This window comes from Cherax quadricarinatus, chromosome 18, assembly GCF_038502225.1.
Source record: "Cherax quadricarinatus isolate ZL_2023a chromosome 18, ASM3850222v1, whole genome shotgun sequence".
In the NCBI taxonomy this organism is placed as follows: Eukaryota; Metazoa; Arthropoda; class Malacostraca; order Decapoda; family Parastacidae; genus Cherax; species Cherax quadricarinatus.
The window spans coordinates 41,748,575-41,769,907 of record NC_091309.1 but is presented as its reverse complement, the minus strand read 5'-3'; the positions used below and the strand labels follow the sequence as shown (position 1 = coordinate 41,769,907).

Here is a 21,333-nt window from a genome sequence, read left to right as displayed (position 1 = left end):
ATTGCAGTGATGTACAACCTGCCACAGAACTGAAGGCCAAAAGAAAAATATAAAGACAGCAACAGGGCAATGGTAGGTATTCTAAGAAATAGTGAAGATAAAATACCCGAAATAACTGGTGAAGGCACCATTGTTAGTACTAGCACTGAAGATAGTAATGAGACAGGAAAACACACACCACCCGTAGGGAATACAGTCACAAAAAAATCAGGCCTACGCAAATTCTATGCATTAGATATCTGCAAGCATGGAATATCTGGAAAAACAGATGGGACGTGCAACTATGACCACCCTAAGAAATGCTGTGCCCATATAACAACAGGAGAATGTAACCTTCCATCCTGTAAGCTTTTCCACCCTGAAATGTGCCACTCTTCAGTTCAGGAAAGAAAATGCTATAATTTATATTGCCAGGCACACCACCTAAAGGGGACAAGAAGACACAGAACATCCAGACCACTGGAAAATCTAGGTAGCCACAACCACTCCAGAGAAGTTATTTTTAGCGCCAGAAAGACAAAAAAAAAGTAGCAGGAAATGACAGAAATCGTACACTAATTTTGATAATTTCTGGAGTGCAATCACGGTCGACGGCTTCCACTCCACAACAACAGATATTAGTGACAGGAAAAAAATTCCCCCTTCCATACCATCAACACCACCAATTCGACGATATTCATTTTTGCAAATATACAGGGTCTAAAACCAGCAATGAACAGCAAAATATCTTTCATCTGTGGACTGCTTACAGAGTCAAACGCAATGTTTGCGGTTTTCACAGAGACCCACATAAAGGATCACTTTGACAATGAAATATGGATCCCGGGTAATAACCTATATAGATGTGACTGCGCAGTTGAGTATAAAATCGTGAGTTAGTCACTTATCATAAACCCCGGTGATATGCGGACCTTTGAGTCCACACACGTAAGTTTGTCAGTCATCAGTGAATGAAATATGCTGACATAACACCCCCTAGGGTTAATTTATAATCTTACAAATTATAACTCATTTACAGCCCGTTGAGAGATAACTTCGACAGCTTCTCAAGACCTCGTCTGCAGGGGCGGCTATGCAGGCAATGAGTTGTCTTTCTAAGTTAAGTACAAACTCTTTAAACTTAGCTGGTAATGCCATTTCTCAACATATTGGTCGTGCTCGAACCGGATAAAGGCCACACTGTGGTCCAAATACGTTGTACTACAGTGTACAAATAACCTACGAGCCAAGGTCCTTCGAAAAAAGCTGTAAAACTAGTGTTTTTACAATATAAATCAGTATAAATGAGTCCCTCCAGACTCAATCACAGAGAATGGGCAGCCAAAAGAAAAGGGGCGCTCACCCAGCGTTCACCCAAAGAAAACGGGAGCTGGGTGACTCACCCAACAAGAAAACGGGGGATGGCACCCGGCATCCGCTGCTCCAAGCTCGAAGAAGTGCTGACTAAGACAACAACAACCCAAGTGATGTTCGGTTTGTCTGAGTGTATATACACATAGTGTTTATAATGTTTATAGACAGAAATTAAGAGACAAGATTGTGTTAAAGTTTGTTTCTTATAGATCTACATGTTATATTAAAGGAACCATATATAAAAATGTAAGTTTTCAAATATATATTAACAGTGACATTTATATATGTGTAAGTAATATTCACGTGTGATTTACAGTTATACAGTGACTTTATAGTGTATAGTGAATGAAGTATATAACATCGTTATTTACGATTAATCATCGTGGTCAGGCTGACACAGCAAACTCAAGCCATAAACACCAGACACATGTACCCTGTACCCTTCATGGTCATTGACCCTGAGGTTAAGCTTAGTAGGTCAGTAGTGTCTGACTCGATTATTGCTGACTTAAGCATAACAAAAACTCAGCTGTTTATAGCAGTACAGTGATTTTTAAACACTCTAAGTGTGGTGCTAGAATTTTCAGTATACCATTAAAATGGCTTGTTTGAAAACTCAGTTTCAGTCTTTACAGACTAAGATTACACAATTAGAAAATCTAATTTCAGTCTGTATAGGATTATCTCAAGATACAAACATAGATTTTGATGATCTTGAGGTTAAATTTGAATTACTTACACAACGTCTGAAAATAATTAATTCAGACTATACACATTATGAAAAGAAATTTCTTGAATCAGATCCATCTGAGGATGAAATTAAAAATGTTTTGGATACTTTTAGTAATCAACAATTAAGGTGGACAGGAGTACAGGCTATCTGCCGCAAAACTCTGTCACAGAGACCTACTGTAACTAGTGGTCAAACACCTGTTACACCTGTAACAACAACAAGTGTCCCATTACCAAGCTTACCTACATTGTCATTACCTATTTTCCAAGGTCATAATTATGAAGAATTCATTAGTGGGTTTCAATCCATAGTAAATTCACGAACTGACATAGATGAGATTGCTAAGTTCAATTATCTTAAATGTCTGTGATGAATGGTTTTGAAAACCGACAAGTTGAAGAATTGAGACACTTATGCAACACATGGGAATCTTTATTGAAGAAACGTTTCGCCACACAGTGGCTTCATCAGTCCAATACAAAGTAGAAATGGGTAAGGAGAGTAGAAGTATGAGGTAATCAGTCCCTCAACCTGGATTCGATGTGTTCAGTCCATCACTCTTGTAGTAAGTGATGGACTGAACACATCGAATCCAGGTTGAGGGACTGATTACCTCATACTTCTACTCTCCTTACCCATTTCTACTTTGTATTGGACTGATGAAGCCACTGTGTGGCGAAACGTTTCTTCAATAAAGATTCCCATGTGTTGCATAAGTGTCTCAATTCTTCATCTTAAATGTCTTGTGAAGGGAGAACCCTATGAACTGATTAAGTCATTTCCGGTGGTTAAAGGTAATTATCAAATAGCCTTACGTGTCTTAGCAGACAATTACTTTGATGCTGACAAGGCCAGAGTTAGACATGCAGTCTTAATATCAAGCTTGAAGCCACCCAGACATTGTTTTTCAGACTTACAGGCATTTAGAATTACATTAGACAATAGTCTCAGATCTCTAGATGCTAAATATGACCTAAGACAATGTGATTGGTTTATCAGTGGTATTGTACAAGATAAGTTGTCACCACAAACTATTGAACGATTAAATATTATGTTCAACAAATGCTATTTCACTTGTGAGGAAATTAGCAATGGTTTACAAACAATAGTTTCATGCATGCAAGCAACGAGACAAGATGAAAAATCCACAAATCCCGTGGATAACAAACCTTCAACTCAGTATAAAAAGAGTATACCTACTCCCACTAAACCACAGAATGGGAAATCCCATATAGGCATTTATCAGGCTGTGAATACAACAGACAGTAAACAGACTGTCATACATAAACGTACTCCAAAATGTGTACTTTGTGATGGAACACATTGGGCACAGTATTGTAGTCAATACACATCAATGGAGGCACGTAAACAACGTGTTCATCAGCTGAAAATGTGCATCAAGTGTTAGGTGAACACAAGGGAGGAAAATGCTCACTGAAGAAGTGTTTTAAATGCAAGGGTATGCATCATACAGCATTATGCCCAAATATTTTTGCTGAACAGCAGCAGACTTCCACAGAATCAGGAAGTCAACAAGCAACAGCATTAAATGTGAGAGATAAGTTTAAAGCAACTACTCTCCCGATAGCTCGAGTTGAGTTATCTAATAAATTACACAAAACCAATGTGCTAACACTATTTGATCAAGGCTCACAAAGGTCCTTCATAAGAAGAACAGTGTTGCAGAAACTGAATAAACAACTCTATGCCAAAATACAGTTAGATATAGCTGGTTTTTTTCCACAATTCTGGTAAACAGGCATATGACCTAGCCAGAATCACTATTGGTCTAGGAAACAGGAAAAAGACAGTAGAAACTGTGGTAGTAGATGATTTGCCTAAGCCTGTGCAGATCCAGGGATTAAAAGAAACAGTTGCAGCACTGAAAGCAGCTAAGATCAAGTTAGCCTGTCCTGACATACAGATGGACACAATTAGTCCAATTGATTTAATCATTGGAAGTGATTATTATCACTGTTTTGTGCAAAATATAGTAAGTAAACATGATGTTCACTTGCTGAAAACAGCAGGAGGCCACATGATATGTGGTCCCATTCCCTCTCAAAGTGGGAAAGAAGCTGATATTGATTCAGTGGAAAATGTACTAGTTACGAGAATAACCGCTGATCATGTACCACAGCAAAAATTATCATTACTGGAAGAAATGAATGAACCAGTTGATAAGTTGTGGGATTTAGATGCGATAAGTATTGATGTAAATAAACCAAGCCCACAAGAGTCTCAGACTTATAACCAATATTTGGACACTGTCAAATATAAAGATGGACAGTATTGGGTTAGGTTACCATGAAAATTAAATCCACCACATCTGCCTAGCAATTATCGCATGGCTTTCGGACAGATGAAGGCACAAATACATGAGCTCAGGAAGAATCCAGAGCTACTGACTGTCTATGATAATATCATACAAGAACAGTTGGACAATAAATTCATTGAGGAAATAGTCGAAGATAAGTTGAAGACAGAAGCTCATTATCTCCCGCACCATGGAGTCAGAAAAGATTCTGAAACCACTCCACTACGTGTTGTATATAATTGCAGTGCACGTGCAAATAAAGATGTAGCAAGTCTTAATGACTGTCTGATGACCGGACCCTCACTAACTGAGAAGCTTGGAGACGTGCTTATGAAATTTCTCACAAACCCATATGCCTACACGGCTGATGTTTCCAAAGCATTCTTAAGAGTAGGACTACAAGAAATAGATAGAGATTATACTCGATTCTTGTGGCCTGAAAATCCACATGATCCTCAAAGTCCTGTGAAAACTTATCGTTTCAAATCAGTATTATTTGGTGCAACATCCTCTCCATTCTTACTAGAAGCTACTCTAAATACACATTTGAAGAAATCTGAAAGTCCCTTCAAAGAAATCTTAAAGAAAAGTTTCTATGTGGACAATCTTCAAGGTAGTGTGAATAAAGAGGAGGATTTGAAATCCTTATACAGAGAAGCTAACAAGGAGATGAAAGAAGCAAATATGTCTCTAAGGATGTGGAATACAAATTCAAAGCAATTAAGGAAACTTATCAAAGAAGATTTCACTGTAACTGAAATTCCTGATTGCAACAATATGCTGGGACTTAATTGGAACACACAGGAAGATACTTTGAGTCTCAAAAAGATAAACAATAAATCATGCAGTACACTCACTAAACGTAGTTTACTGTCAGAGGTATCTCAATGTTTTGATCCTCTAGGACTCGTCTCACCAATTACCATAAAGGGTAAAATGCTTATGTAAGAGGCATGGAAGCTCAAAATTGGATGGGATGAGAACTTGCCTCTAGAAATGAGTCAAGCATGGGATGAAATATCCAAGGAGTTTAAACAACTTCATCAAATTAAATTTCCCAGACAAATAGGTCAAGAGGGAAACAATTGCACATTACATGTGTTCTGTGATGCGTCGACCAGAGGTTATGGCGCTGTAGCTTACATGAGTAATGCTGAAGGAAGTACACTAATTACTTCAAAGGCCAGGGTAGCACCCTTGAACGTCAGAACAGTACCACAATTGGAACTGACAGCACTCTATGTAGGTACAAAATTAGTTGTCTATCTCAACAAAGTACTTGATCATCTCACTATTGAAAAAACCGTGATCTGGAGTGATAATGAAGCAGTTCTCCAGTGGTTAAGAAATAATAAGAGTAAGTTGGTCTATGTACAGAACAGAGTAGCACAAATAATAGAGAGGCAGAGGGATTATCTCTTTCTCCACGTCTCTACCCAAGAGAATCCAGCTGACATGTTGTCACGTGGTGTCCCACTCAAGAAATTTGTGGATAATAAATTATGTTTCCACGGACCGAACTGGCTCTCTAATGAAAATAACTGGTCTCAGCAAAAAGCTCACATTATGCCAGAAGAAATAGTCTTCTTGAACACAGCAGAAATAAGTTGTGTAAATACTACTGACACGACAGAAACAGTCATTGATGGATCTAAATACTCATCTTTGGGTAAACTCTTAAGAGTTACAGCTCTTGTCTTTAAATTCATTAAAGGAATAAAACCTGATTATGAATGTCTTGAACCCATTAAATACTGGGTGAAACTAATACAGAAAGATATTTTCTCTACAGAATATAAATATCTAGAAACACAAGATAAATCCCCAAAGAAACCTGTCATGATTAATTCTTTAGGACTTTATCTCGACTCAGAAAAGATTATAAGATGTCGAGGAAGAATTCATAATTCTTCACTACCTAAAGAAGCCATACATCCAATATTGATCCCCAAGAATCATTGGCTAACAAAACTTATTGTGCAAAACGCCCACAGTAACGTGTTACATGGTGGGGTAGCTGACACACTTTGTCATATACGACAGTCCTACTGGATACCTCAAGGTCGACAAAGTGTGAAAAAACAAATAAAGGACTGTATTACTTGTCGTCACTACGATATGCGAGTATGTCAGTATCCAGGTCCACCTCCATATCCCTCTGAAAGAGTTTGTCATATCACTCAATTTGAGGTGACAGGTGTAGATTACGCTGGACCAATAATTTTAACCAAAACAGTTGACAAAGTTCCCATCAAGGTGTACATCTGTTTGTTCACTTGTGCTACAACTAGAGCAGTACATCTAGAAGTAGCCACTGACATGTCTGCTGAAACCTTTATCAAATTATTCAGAAGGTTTGCAGCCAGAAGGGGATGTCACAGACTGATGATTTCAGATAATGCAACGAACTTTGTTGCTGGTGCTGCTTATATAAGCAAAATCTTTGATCAACCAGAAGTACAACAGATGCTGAATCAACGCAGTTGTCGTTGGAGATACATTCCTCCTAAATCTCCATGGCACGGCGGATTTTATGAAAGAATGATCGGCATTGTAAAACGTTGTTTAAGGAAGACTCTTCATCGTCAGAGAATCGACTTAGAAGAATTCCGTACAGTTGTGACTGAAATAGAAAACAGTATCAACAACAGACCTCTAACTTATGTTATCGATGATCTAGACAATTTAGAAGTGTTAAGTCCATCTCATTTATTCCATGGCAGAAGGCTCGAACCTGTTCCTCCCATGAATGATAAAGAAATCATAGAGGATCCTACTTATTTCGAACCTGAGCAACTCAGACGTAAATTCAAACACCTTAATAAAGTGATTGAACGTTGGGAGAAAATTTGGCGAGAAGACTATCTCACCTCATTGAGAGAACACTTCTATGGAGCTGGTGTTCCTGAAAATCATAAGTCCTTAATTAAGACCTGGTGACATAGTGATTATTGACAATGATGGTCCGAGGTCCCAATGGCCACTTGGAAAAATTGTGACCATATATCCTGATGCAAATGGAATCATCAGGACAGTTGATGTTTTGAGCAAAGGTGTAGTGAATAAGCGGACAATAAATAAACTAGTACCGTTAGAATTACACAGTGTTGAAAACAAAATTAGTTATTCTCCAGAAACCACACAGACTAAAGCTGTTCAGAAAAGACAAGCAGCAGTGGTGGCGAGTGAGAAAATCAAATTAATATTAAGTGATGAATAGTTCACCTGCAGCGAACCTCTGCCGCCCCCCAGTGTGGAGAAATTTTCTCCAGGAGGGGGGTATCAGCCCCTTTCAGCCCCTTCAACCCCTTTCAGCCCTGAGGGGCCCAGCCCTCTCAGAAGGGGCAAATATCTTGTTTACTGCTACAGCGAGTAATTGACCCCAGATGCAGTACCAGTATGTGACGTGGCTCGACGCTCCGTGCGGTCCTGTGTTGCAAAGTGTAGATTAATAAAAGACAGTTCATCTCTTACCTTGCAGGACAATTAAGGAAAATCCTGCTCCCACTTTATTACCATAGTAAAGATAGTGGACATTGTTGTCTATGCTTAAGACAGCAAGAATCAAACATTCTGCTTTGCTTCATCGAGGAAGTGGCAAGGAAGCAAAAGTACTAGGTCAGCTTTTCCTTTGTGCTAGGGGAGTAATGGCGTGGGGCACTGTGGCATCTTCAGATTACTTTTGACTCTACTGAGAGTGACACTGATGCCAGGATAACCAACAAAGAACGATCTGTGTGTTAGTGTGAACAAAGTGTTTCATAAAACACAATAAACACTTAAGAGAAGTGTGATCAGCTTCTTTAGTGATAAGATTGTGAACAATAAAGACAAATCTTGTGGAACACAGTGTACCAGTGTGCATATTCCTAGACTATGGAAGATGTGGACATCCAAGGACATTTCAGCTTCTATCAAGTCACCAATACCTGTCGAAGGTGTGAAGAACACCATAGCTCACGCTACAAGAGCAAGGTAGGTTACGAATTTCTTGTAGTACGGGGAACTGCGCAGTTCTTGAGTCGCAAGGAGTTTGTAATCAACCTGTAGTCGGCAGTTAGGTGCGGACTTTTGAGTCCACACAAGTAAGTTTGTCAGCCATCAGTGAATGAAATATGCTGACATAACACCCCCTAGGGGTAATTTATAATCTTACAAATTATAACTCATTTACAGCCCATTGAGAGATGACTTCGACAGCTTCTCAAGACCTCGTCTGCAGGGGCGGCTGTGCAGGTGATGAGCTGTCTTTCTAAGTTAAGTACAAACTCTTTAAACTTAGCTGGTAATGCCATTTCTCAACACCTGCACAGCCGCCCCTGCAGACGAGGTCTTGAGAAGCTATCGAAATCATCTCTCAATGGGCTGTAAATGAGTTATAATTTGTAAGATTATAAATTACCCCTAGGGGGTGTTATGTCAGCATATTTCATTCACTGATGGCTGACAAACTTACGTGTGTGGACTCAAAGGTCTGCATATCACCGGGGTTTATGATAAGTGACTAACTCACGATTTTATACTCAACTGCGCAGTCAATAGTAGCACATCATGAGTTAGAACACTTACCTGGGTATATGTATCTGACCCGTAATTACGCCCGGATATCCATTGAGTTGATTGAAGAATAGTGTTCCTTGAAGAATGTCGCACTACACTCTGTTGGATCGCAACACTCGTTGTTACACTGTTCATCAATAATTGTTCACACAGTATCACTGAAGAAGCTGATCACACTTCTCTGTAAGTGTTTATTGTGTTTTGTGAGACACTTTGTTCACACTAACGCACAGATCGTTCTTTGTTGGTTATCCTGGCATCAGTGTCACTCTCAGTAGAGTCAAAAGTAATCTGAAGACGCCACAGCACCCCACGCCGTCACTGCCCCCAGCACAAAGGACAAGCTGACCTAGTACTTTTGCTTCCTTGCCACTTCCTCGATGAAGCATAGCAGAATGTTTGATTCTTGCTGCCTTAAGCATAGACAACAATGTCCACTATCTTTACTATGGTAATAAAGTGGGAGCAGGATTTTCCTTAATTGTCCTGCTAAGGTAAGAGATGTACTGTCTCTTATTAAACTGCACTTTGCAACACTGCAAGGAGCGTTTGTCGAAGCGACCACATCCCATACTCATTCTGCATCTGCTATCAATTACACGCTGTAGCAGTAAACAAGATGCTTGCCCCTTCTGAGAGGGCTGGGCCCCTCAGGGCTGAAAGGGGCTGAAAGGGGCTGAAGGGAGCTGATACCCCCCTCCTGGAGAAAATTTCTCCACATTACAGGCCATTAAACAATTTGATTCCCCTCATCCATTGGCCCTTCGTATTCTACTTTTCTTGCGTCGTTTGGCTAGCAAAAACAAAGACTTCGTTTACTGTCGGGTCCCTGGACACGATGATGTACAGGGCAATGAAAAGGTGGATGCTGCTGCGTGGTCAGCGGTACGTGATCTTCCGGTTTCCTATACAGGTATACCGTTCATAGACTATTTTACAGCCATCTCTGTCCGTCTTCGCGGCTTTTGGCAACAACGGTGATAGAACATGCACCATAACAAATTGCACACTGTTAAACCACTTTTAGGTTGGTGACGATCTTTCCACCGATGCCGTACTCGGGAAACCGCTCTCCCGTCTCCGCATCGGCCATAATCGCTTCACCCATGGGTATCTGCACACAACTTTATTACGGAAAAAAAAAGAAATTAATGAATAAATACAAACAATTCTAAAACCAGCGGATGTACAAAGCCATGGACCGATGTACGGTCTATTAAAATGGGGAGAAAGTGATGGTTGTGATAAACCAGCTGGTGACTAGGACGCTGGAAGAACAAGGCAGTAGGTGGCTAGGTATCTGGAAGAACAAACCAACAGATGTCTAGGACGCTGGAAGAACAAATCAGCAGGTGGCTAAGTCGCTAGAAGAACAAACCAACAGGTGGCTAAGTATCTAGAAGAACAAACCAACAGGTGGCTAAGTATCTAGAAGAACAAACCAACAGGTGGCTAGGTCACTGGCAGAACAAACCAGCAGGTGGCTAGGTCACTGGCAGAACAAACCAACAGGTGTCTAGGACGCTGGAAGAACAAACCATCAGGTGGCTAAGTTGCTAGAAGAACAAACCATCAGGTGGCTAGGCATTTAGAAGAACAAACCAACAGGTGGCTAGGTTGCTGGCAGAACAAACCAGCAGGTGGCTAGGTTGTTGGCAGAACAAACCTGCAGGTGGCTAGGTCGCTGGCAGAACAAACCAGCAGGTGGCTAGGTTGCTGGGTCGCTGGCAGAATAAACCAGCAGGTGGCTAGGTCGCTGGCAGAACAAACCAGCAGGTGGCTAGGTCGCTGGCAGAACAAACCAGCAGGTGGCTAGGTCGCTGACAGAGCAAACTATGGCGTTACGGCTCCCAGCCAAGAAGGACATTGGTGACGACCTACTTAACTGGATAGTAGGTTATATCCAGTAGATTAGCTTCTCTTCTCTAATAAGGCTTTAAAAGAAACCAAAGAAATGACCCTAGTTACACCACACAAAAGAGTTCTTGTACCATGCTATTTAATGTCCCAGTGCTCTCCTAAATGCTCTACCTACCTCACCTAAACATACAGCTTTGAGATGTACTGACGACATCATGATCCATAAAACAGGGCTTTAAAAAATGAATACCATTCTTAACTGTGCTCAAGTAAGATGTAATCGACCAGGCCTCCTTATATCTTCAACTAATTCTAAGACATTGACAACCACATGATATAAATCTTTCTTACGTTTGCTGGATGAAACAATGAGCACCGTTGAACCTTCGTTATTTTGGTGTAGACGTATCCTTAGGGGTGTGTCGTAGCTCGGCTGATACACACTCAACTCACACAATGAGTGTCCGTGGTTCGATCCCCAGTACGGTTGGAAACATTAAGCCTGTTTACTTACACCTGCTGTTTCTGTTCATCTAGCAGTAAGTAGGTACCTGGGTGTTAGCCGACTTGATTGGGTCGCATCCTGGGAAACAAGATTAACTTAAGTTGCCCGAAATGCTCTGGGTAAGCAGGGGCTTTCTATATGTCACTGATGTCAGCTATAGTCTGTGTAAGTTGTATCATGTACTCCAAAAAATAGATTATTATTATTATTATTACTCCCAGATAAGAAGTATAGCAACCATGCAGAGTTAGAGATAAGAATTATCACCTGGGCTTCTACACTGTAAAGTGAGCTTGACTCTTTGATAATTACAGATTCAATGTTATCACTAAAGATACTTGACTCATTGACTCTTAACATCATACTTATTGGAGAAACCCAGTTTAGAGGGTAAAAAAAATCTGCGAGAAAGGGATTAATGTACAAATCTTATGAATTCTGTAACACGTTGAATTACGCTTTTACATGGTAAAGTGGTTAACCATAGTAACCTAAACGACAATGTTATTTTGAACATAAACTGGGTGAATCTGAGAATAGTATTACGAGAAAAGTAAATAACGAATCTAAATGTCATGTGATTACACTAAGAAGCCTGTATATATCTATATCTCACCACGATAACACGAACGTAGTTAAGCATACTAGTACGGAGCAACTTGCAATATAAACAGACTGATGTTGTAGCCAGGCTCAGGTCTGGTCACAAGTACTTCAGACAGTTTGTTATCTACATAGATGAAGTCAAATACAATGTATGTGGTCAGCCTCATGGTCACTGTCGTCAACACTGTACTTAATGGTGGAAGATTGGGATCCATTACTTTATTAAACAATGGGCCACTCACTACCAGTGTGTTATCGTCTGCTACACACACAGGACGGGAAGACACAATGATAAACAACAGAGGATAATACGGCAGTAGGGCTTTATGACTCAGGTTTAGCTCTTCTTTTTGATTATCAAAATAACAGGACATTAAGGATAATGATACACCTCATCATAAGCAATAATCCTATATTGTTTTAAAAAAAAAGACAATTATTCATTATACAACAGATCATTCTTATTATGCATCTGCTAAATCAGTACAAGAATGTGCGTTGATACTGGCGAAGGGCTCTTGATCCAAGGAATTAGAGCTAATCTCCCATCCCCTTGGATTTAGAGCTTCACTGTCATAATTATAAAAATAAAGATTCATAAACAATTTTCTTTAGAGAGATAGTATTTGTATCATCAACTCTTAGAATTACTGCCAAGTAAACAATAATAAAATGGAATAAAATATAATAATCATTGATGATTTTTGAGTGTAATAAAGCCTTATTAAGGGTTACCATATTGTATAATAAAGTATAATAATTACTGGTCACTCTTTAGTAAATAAAGTTAATTACTGGTCACAGTTTACAATGCCCAAAACCTATTTGCTTAAGCAAATTTAACATTACAAATAAAGTGCATAAATTTTATTAAGAAAGTTGCAGAATCGTATAATGAATTCAGATATAAAGTTACGTTGGTGTAACACTTGAAGCAAGACGTCACAACACACGCCACAACACACGCCACAACACACTCTTTTGATCTCAGCGTGACTAAAATAACATTTTTTAAGGGGCATCTAAGTATCCCCGTTTTATAATAACATGATCATCTTTCCCCTATCTACCTTGTCCATAATTACTGTCGCATTTGCTCTGTCGGTTTCATAAGGTGAAGTTTAAGATCTCCTTAATTCATGGTATAACTTAACAAATCTTTGATGAAAATTGTGTTGCAGAGGTGTGAGCAAAGTTCAGATCTCTGCAACACAATTGTCCTCAAGGATTTGTTAAGTTGAACTATGAATTAAGGGAAAATCCTAGACTTCACCTTACGAAACAGACAAAGAAAATGCGATAGTAATTATGGTTAATGAAAAATGAGCTTGTTATTAGAAGACGGTGGAACTTACGTTCCTCTTAAATGACTCATTAAATTACTAGGCGATAAGTGTAATGGTGGATTTTCATTAATCTCTTACGTGGAATGGCTGGAAAGTTTCTTTCAGAATGGCTCATGGTTGTAAGTGCCTGTGTTGCATGGTAGGTGCCTATATACTGCATGGTAAATGCCAGTATTACGGTGAGAGACTGAAAATTATTTCAGCCATAGTAGTTATAACCGGCAGGATAGCCTCGTTGTGGCCGACGGTTTGAAACGCCACTTAGTGGGAGTCGGAGTGGTTGGGTGGCACGATTAGCGGCGTTAATAGGAAGTGCAGAGGGGGTCGCTGCCCCCCCTGCTGACAGTGCAGTTGCATTCAGTATTCGCACAGCAATGTCGAAGTTTGATTTGCTGAAAAGACAATGAGAATTTATGCATGGGGGGAGTTGAAAAATATTTCAATATAGACAGAATTGAAAGCTTAAACTGAGAGAAAGTTTCACTTGGAGACTAAGCTTTTTCAAGCTTCTTTCTACTATAGTATCTTCATCAGCTTATTGGTTTCACAGCCTCTGACCTAAATACACTTCCGCTAATGAAAAATATTGGAAACAGAGATAACAGGGCTCGTTTAACGCTATTTACAACACTGTAACATTTATACATTATCTCAGAAGAGAATAAATGTCTTTGAGCATCCATTGTACGAAGAACTTTCTGATGAGTGGTACAAAAATCAGGCTTCCCTAACAATTTACTATCAAAAAACATTCTAAATATTGCAATCCAAGCTGAGCGCTAAACCCACAAGGGGAGCAAGGCGCTGCACCTAGTAAGAGTAAAAAGTATTTAGTTATGAGACTAATTGTTCTGAACTTATTCCCCTCAAGGAAGGTTTCTTGATGTTGGTGAGGGGCTCTTGATTTAGGGAATTGGATCTGCGCTCCATTTCCCCGAATTAAGCCTGAATGCCTTCCACATACCCCCCAGGCGCTGTATAATCCTCCGGGTTTAGCGCTTCCCCCTTTATTATAATAATCTAAACTTATTAGTAAAATAACCCATAATCGAACATTTAAAACAATACCCAACCAACTTCCATAAACCGAACTCGACTATGGCAGCCGTGCGTTACGCACACTGTACCTGTATCTATATCTACTATAAGCAGAGGAATTTATATCTATATCTACTGTGTGTATATCTTGACAACTGTTGAAGTTCTGTGTTACTGTGTACTTGATGAATAAGACGTCTCTTAAAACTATCCAAAGGCTAGAAACATAGTTTAATTATGACATGTTGGTAAAAAACGAGAGGTAAAACGCAGTATAGTTTATTCTTTAATAACGATGTTTCGCCCACTCTGCGTGTTTTATTAAGTCAATCACAAATTAAGCGTGTAAAGTTAGTTTATATAAATAAATATAATGAGGTGTGAAACAAGTGTTGTGAAGTAGGCAGGTCATTGTAGTGGTGTGAAGTAGGTAGGTCATTGTAGTGGTGTGAAGTAGGTAGGTCATTGTAGTGGTGTGAAGTAGGTAGGTCATTGTAGTGGTGTGAAGTAGGTAGGTCATTGTAGTGGTGTGAAGTAGGCAGGTCATTGTAGTGGTGTGAAGTAGGTAGGTCATTGTAGTGGTGTGAAGTAGGCAGGTCATTGTAGTGGTGTGAAGTAGGTAGGTCATTGTAGTGGTGTGAAGTAGGTAGGTCATTGTAGTGGTGTGAAGTAGGCAGGTCATTGTAGTGGTGTGAAGTAGGTAGGTCATTGTAGTGGTGTGAAGTAGGCAGGTCATTGTAGTGGTGTGAGGTAGGCAGGTCATTGTAGTGGTGTGAAGTAGGTAGGTCATTGTAGTGGTGTGAAGTAGGCAGGTCATTGTAGTGGTGTGAGGTAGGCAGGTCATTGTAGTGGTGTGAAGTAGGCAGGTCATTGTAGTGGTGTGAGGTAGGCAGGTCATTGTAGTGGTGTGAAGTAGGCAGGTCATTGTAGTGGTGTGAAGTAGGCAGGTCATTGTAGTGGTGTGAAGTAGGCAGGTCATTGTAGTGGTGTGAAGTAGGCAGGTCATTGTAGTGGTGTGAGGTAGGCAGGTCATTGTAGTGGTGTGAAGTAGGCAGGTCATTGTAGTGGTGTGAAGTAGGCAGGTCATTGTAGTGGTGTGAAGTAGGCAGGTCATTGTAGTGGTGTGAAGTAGGCAGGTCATTGTAGTGGTGTGAGGTAGGCAGGTCATTGTAGTGGTGTGAAGTAGGCAGGTCATTGTAGTGGTGTGAAGTAGGCAGGTCATTGTAGTGGTGTGAAGTAGGCAGGTCATTGTAGTGGTGTGAAGTAGGCAGGTCATTGTAGTGGTGTGAGGTAGGCAGGTCATTGTAGTGGTGTGAAGTAGGCAGGTCATTGTAGTGGTGTGAAGTAGGCAGGTCATTGTAGTGGTGTGAAGTAGGCAGGTCATTGTAGTGGTGTGAGGTAGGCAGGTCATTGTAGTGGTGTGAAGTAGGCAGGTCATTGTAGTGGTGTGAAGTAGGCAGGTCATTGTAGTGGTGTGAAGTAGGCAGGTCATTGTAGTGGTGTGAAGTAGGCAGGTCATTGTAGTGGTGTGAGGTAGGCAGGTCATTGTAGTGGTGTGAAGTAGGCAGGTCATTGTAGTGTTGTGAAGTAGGCAGGTCATTGTAGTGGTGTGAAGTAGGCAGGTCATTGTAGTGGTGTGAAGTAGGCAGGTCATTGTAGTGGTGTGAAGTAGGCAGGTCATTGTAGTGGTGTGAAGTAGGCAGGTCATTGTAGTGGTGTGAAGTAGGCAGGTCATTGTAGTGTGGTGAAGTAGGCAGGTCATTGTAGTGGTGTGAAGTAGGCAGGTCATTGTAGTGGTGTGAAGTAGGCAGGTCATTGTAGTGTGGTGAAGTAGGCAGGTCATTGTAGTGGTGTGAAGTAGGCAGGTCATTGTAGTGGTGTGAAGTAGGCAGGTCATTGTAGTGGTGTGAAGTAGGCAGGTCATTGTAGTGGTGTGAGGTAGGCAGGTCATTGTAGTGGTGTGAAGTAGGCAGGTCATTGTAGTGTGGTGAAGTAGGCAGGTCATTGTAGTGTGGTGAAGTAGGCAGGTCATTGTAGTGTGGTGAAGTAGGCAGGTCATTGTAGTGGTGTGAAGTAGGCAGGTCATTGTAGTGGTGTGAAGTAGGCAGGTCATTGTAGTGTGGTGAAGTAGGCAGGTCATTGTAGTGGTGTGAAGTAGGCAGGTCATTGTAGTGGTGTGAAGTAGGCAGGTCATTGTAGTGGTGTGAAGTAGGCAGGTCATTGTAGTGGTGTGAAGTAGGCAGGTCATTGTAGTGGTGTGAAGTAGGCAGGTCAATGTAGTGTGGTGAAGTAGGCAGGTCATTGTAGTGTGGTGAAGTAGGCAGGTCATTGTAGTGGTGTGAAGTAGGCAGGTCATTGTAGTGGTGTGAAGTAGGCAGGTCATTGTAGTGGTGTGAAGTAGGCAGGTCATTGTAGTGGTGTGAAGTAGGCAGGTCATTGTAGTGTTGTGAAGTAGGCAGGTCATTGTAGTGGTGTGAAGTAGACAGGTCATTGTAGTGGTGTGAAGTAGGCAGGTCATTGTAGTGGTGTGAAGTAGGCAGGTCATTGTAGTTGTGTGAAGTAGGCAGGTCATTGTAGTGGTGTGAAGTAGGCAGGTCATTGTAGTGGTGTTAAGTAGGCAGGTCATTGTAGTGGTGTGAAGTAGGCAGGTCATTGTAGTGGTGTGAAGTAGGCAGGTCATTGTAGTGGTGTGAAGTAGGCAGGTCATTGTAGTGGTGTGAAGTAGACAGGTCATTGTAGTGGTGTGAAGTAGGCAGGTCATTGTAGTGGTGTGAAGTAGGCAGGTCATTGTAGTGGTGTGAAGTAGGCAGGTCATTGTAGTGGTGTGAAGTAGGCAGGTCATTGTAGTGGTGTGAAGTAGGCAGGTCATTGTAGTGGTGTGAAGTAGGCAGGTCATTGTAGTGGTGTGAAGTAGGCAGGTCATTGTAGTGGTGTGAAGTAGGCAGGTCATTGTAGTGGTGTGAAGTAGGCAGGTCATTGTAGTGGTGTGAAGTAGGCAGGTCATTGTAGTGGTGTGAGGTAGGCAGGTCATTGTAGTGGTGTGAGGTAGGTAGGTCATTGTAGTGGTGTGAAGTAGGTAGGTCATTGTAGTGGTGTGAAGTAGGTAGGTCATTGTAGTGGTGTGAAGTAGGCAGGTCATTGTAGTGGTGTGACGTAGGCAGGTCATTGTAGTGGTGTGAGGTAGGCAGGTCATTGTAGTGGTGTGAAGTAGGCAGGTCATTGTAGTGTGGTGAAGTAGGCAGGTCATTGTAGTGTGGTGAAGTAGGCAGGTCATTGTAGTGGTGTGAAGTAGGCAGGTCATTGTAGTGGTGTGAAGTAGGCAGGTCATTGTAGTGGTGTGAAGTAGGCAGGTCATTGTAGTGGTGTGAAGTAGGCAGGTCATTGTAGTGGTGTGAAGTAGGCAGGTCATTGTAGTGGTGTGAAGTAGACAGGTCATTGTAGTGGTGTGAAGTAGGCAGGTCATTGTAGTGGTGTGAAGTAGGCAGGTCATTGTAGTGGTGTGAAGTAGGCAGGTCATTGTAGTGGTGTGAAGTAGGCAGGTCATTGTAGTGGTGTGAAGTAGGCAGGTCATTGTAGTGGTGTGAAGTAGGCAGGTCATTGTAGTGGTGTGAAGTAGGCAGGTCATTGTAGTGGTGTGGAGTAGGCAGGTCATTGTAGTGGTGTGAAGTAGACAGGTCATTGTAGTGGTGTGAAGTAGGCAGGTCATTGTAGTGGTGTGAAGTAGGCAGGTCATTGTAGTGGTGTGAAGTAGGCAGGTCATTGTAGTGGTGTGAAGTAGGCAGGTCATTGTAGTGGTGTGAAGTAGGCAGGTCATTGTAGTGGTGTGAAGTAGGCAGGTCATTGTAGTGGTGTGAAGTAGGCAGGTCATTGTAGTGGTGTGAAGTAGGCAGGTCATTGTAGTGGTGTGAAGTAGGCAGGTCATTGTAGTGGTGTGAAGTAGGCAGGTCATTGTAGTGGTGTGAGGTAGGCAGGTCATTGTAGTGGTGTGAGGTAGGTAGGTCATTGTAGTGGTGTGAAGTAGGTAGGTCATTGTAGTGGTGTGGAGTAGGTAGGTCATTGTAGTGGTGTGAAGTAGGCAGGTCATTGTAGTGGTGTGACGTAGGCAGGTCATTGTAGTGGTGTGAGGTAGGCAGGTCATTGTAGTGGTGTGAGGTAGGTAGGTCATTGTAGTGGTGTGAAGTAGGCAGGTCATTGTAGTGGTGTGAAGTAGGCAGGTCATTGTAGTGGTGTGAAGTAGGCAGGTCATTGTAGTGGTGTGAAGTAGGCAGGTCATTGTAGTGGTGTGAAGTAGGCAGGTCATTGTAGTGGTGTGAAGTAGGCAGGTCATTGTAGTGGTGTGAAGTAGACAGGTCATTGTAGTGGTGTGAAGTAGACAGGTCATTGTAGTGGTGTGAGGTAGGCAGGTCATTGTAGTGGTGTGAGGTAAGCAGGTCATTGTAGTGGTGTGAAGCAGTCAGGTCATTGTAGTGGTGTGAGGTAGGCAGGTCATTGTAGTGGTGTGAGGTAAGCAGGTCATTGTAGTGGTGTGAAGTAGGCAGGTCATTGTAGTGGTGTGAGGTAAGCAGGTCATTGTAGTGGTATGAAGTACGCAGGTCATTGTAGTGGTGTGAAGTAGGCAGGTCACTGTAGTGGTGTGAGGTAGGCAGGTCATTGTAGTGGTGTGAAGTAGGCAGGTCATTGTAGTGGTGTGAAGTTGGCAGGTCATTGTAGTAGTGTGAAGTAGGCAGGTCATTGTAGTGGTGTGAAGTAGGCAGGTCATTGTAGTGGTGTGAAGTAGGCAGGTCATTGTAGTGGTGTGAAGTAGGCAGGTCATTGTAGTGGTGTGAAGTTGGCAGGTCATTGTAGTGGTGTGAAGTAGGCAGGTCATTGTAGTGGTGTGAAGTAGGCAGGTCATTGTAGTGGTGTGAAGTAGGCAGGTCATTGTAGTGGTGTGAGGTAGGTAGGTCATTGTAGTGGTGTGAAGTAGGCAGGTCATTGTAGTGGTATGAAGTATGCAGGTCATTGTAGTGGTGTGAAGTAGGCAGGTCATTGTAGTGGTGTGAAGTAGGCAGGTCATTGTAGTGGTGTGAAGTAGGCAGGTCATTGTAGTGGTGTGAAGTAGGCAGGTCATTGTAGTGGTGTGAAGTAGGCAGGTCATTGTAGTGGTGTGAGGTAGGCAGGTCATTGTAGTGGTGTGAAGTAGGCAGGTCATTGTAGTGGTGTGAAGTAGGCAGGTCATTGTAGTGGTGTGAGGTAGGCAGGTCATTGTAGTGGTGTGAAGTAGGCAGGTCATTGTAGTGGTGTGAAGTAGGCAGGTCATTGTAGTGGTGTGAGGTAGTCAGGTCATTGTAGTGGTGTGAAGTAGGCAGGTCATTGTAGTGGTGTGAGGTAGGCAGGTCATTGTAGTGGTGTGAAGTAGGCAGGTCATTGTAGTGGTGTGAAGTAGGCAGGTCATTGTAGTGGTGTGAAGTAGGCAGGTCATTGTAGTGGTGTGAAGTAGGCAGGTCATTGTAGTGGTGTGACGTAGGCAGGTCATTGTAGTGGTGTGAAGTAGGCAGGTCATTGTAGTGGTGTGAGGTAGTCAGGTCATTGTAGTGGTGTGAAGTAGGCAGGTCATTGTAGTGGTGTGAGGTAGGCAGGTCATTGTAGTGGTGTGAGGTAGTCAGGTCATTGTAGTGGTGTGAAGTAGGCAGGTCATTGTAGTGGTGTGAGGTAGGCAGGTCATTGTAGTAGTGTGAGGTAGTCAGGTCATTGTAGTGTTGTGAAGTAGGCAGGTCATTGTAGTGGTGTGAGGTAAGCAGGTCATTGTAGTGGTGTGAAGTAGGCAGGTCATTGTAGTGGTGTGAGGTAGGCAGGTCATTGTAGAGATGTGAAGTAGGCAGGTCATTGTAGTGGTGTGAAGTAGGCAGGTCATTGTAGTGGTGTGAGGTAGGCAGGTCATTGTAGTGGTGTGAGGTAGGCAGGTTATTGTAGTGGTGTGAGGTAGGCAGGTCATTGTAGAGATGTGAAGTAGGCAGGTCATTGTAGTGGTGTGAAGTAAGCAGGTCACTGTAGTGGTGTGAGGTATGCAGGTCACTGTAGCGGTGTGAGGCAAGCAGGTGATCGCAGTGGTGTGAGGTTTGCAGGTCACTGTAGTGGTGTGAGGCAAGCAGGTGATCGCAGTGGTGTGAGGTATGCAGGTCACTGTAGTGGTGTGAGGCAAGCAGGTGATCGCAGTGGTGTGAGGTTTGCAGGTCACTGTAGTGGTGTGAGGCAAGCAGGTGATCGCAGTGGTGTGAGGTATGCAGGTCACTGTAGTGGTGTGAGGCAAGCAGGTGATCGCAGTGGTGTGAGGTATGCAGGTCACTGTAGTGGTGTGAGGTAAGCAGATCACTGTAGTGGTGTAAAGTCGGTGAGTCATTGCATAGTTCCTCTGATCTATTGCTGTGCGGGAAGACAGATGAGTCCTGGTTCCTCACTAGATGTCCTCTTCCTTACCAACGAGTCCTGGTTCCTCACTAGATGTCCTCTTCCTTACCAACGAGTCCTGGTTCCTCACTAGATGTCCTCTTCCTTACCAACGAGTCCTGGTTCCTCACTAGATGTCCTCTTCCTTACCAACGAGTCCTGGTTCCTCACTAGATGTCCTCTTCCTTACCAACGAGTCCTGGTTCCTCACTAGATGTCCTCTTCCTTACCAACGAGTCCTGGTTCCTCACTAGATGTCCTCTTCCTTACCAACGAGTCCTGGTTCCTCACTAGATGTCCTCTTCCTTACCAACGAGTCCTGGTTCCTCACTAGATGTCCTCTTCCTTACCAACGAGTCCTGGTTCCTCACTAGATGTCCTCTTCCTTACCAACGAGTCCTGGTTCCTCACTAGATGTCCTCTTCCTTACCAACGAGTCCTGGTTCCTCACTAGATGTCCTCTTCCTTACCAACGAGTAATGCGCCACTGATCATTAATTACTTAGCTGTAGGAATTTCGATGTGAAACACAGAACTGACGGCTATACAAGCTGTCAATTCTGCTGACCCACTGGTGCTCGGAAATGCT

The 21,333-nt window shown here is 42.3% G+C and overlaps 1 protein-coding gene across 2 annotated transcripts in view; it reads right to left on the bottom strand.

Moving 5' to 3' along the window:
• Positions 1-12,329: 12,329 nt before the first annotated feature.
• Positions 12,330-21,333, bottom strand: part of LOC128689247 (protein spaetzle 5) — a 50,391-nt gene continuing 41,387 nt past the window's right edge. Inside the window, exon 6 of one of the 2 annotated variants that reach the window (XM_070086444.1) lies at positions 12,330-13,672. In XM_070086444.1, the coding sequence (XP_069942545.1) occupies positions 13,480-13,672 (193 nt within the window). In that variant the 3' untranslated portion in view covers positions 12,330-13,479. The remainder of the gene's footprint in view (positions 13,673-21,333) is intronic. The other variant, XM_070086445.1, reaches the window with a different exon arrangement.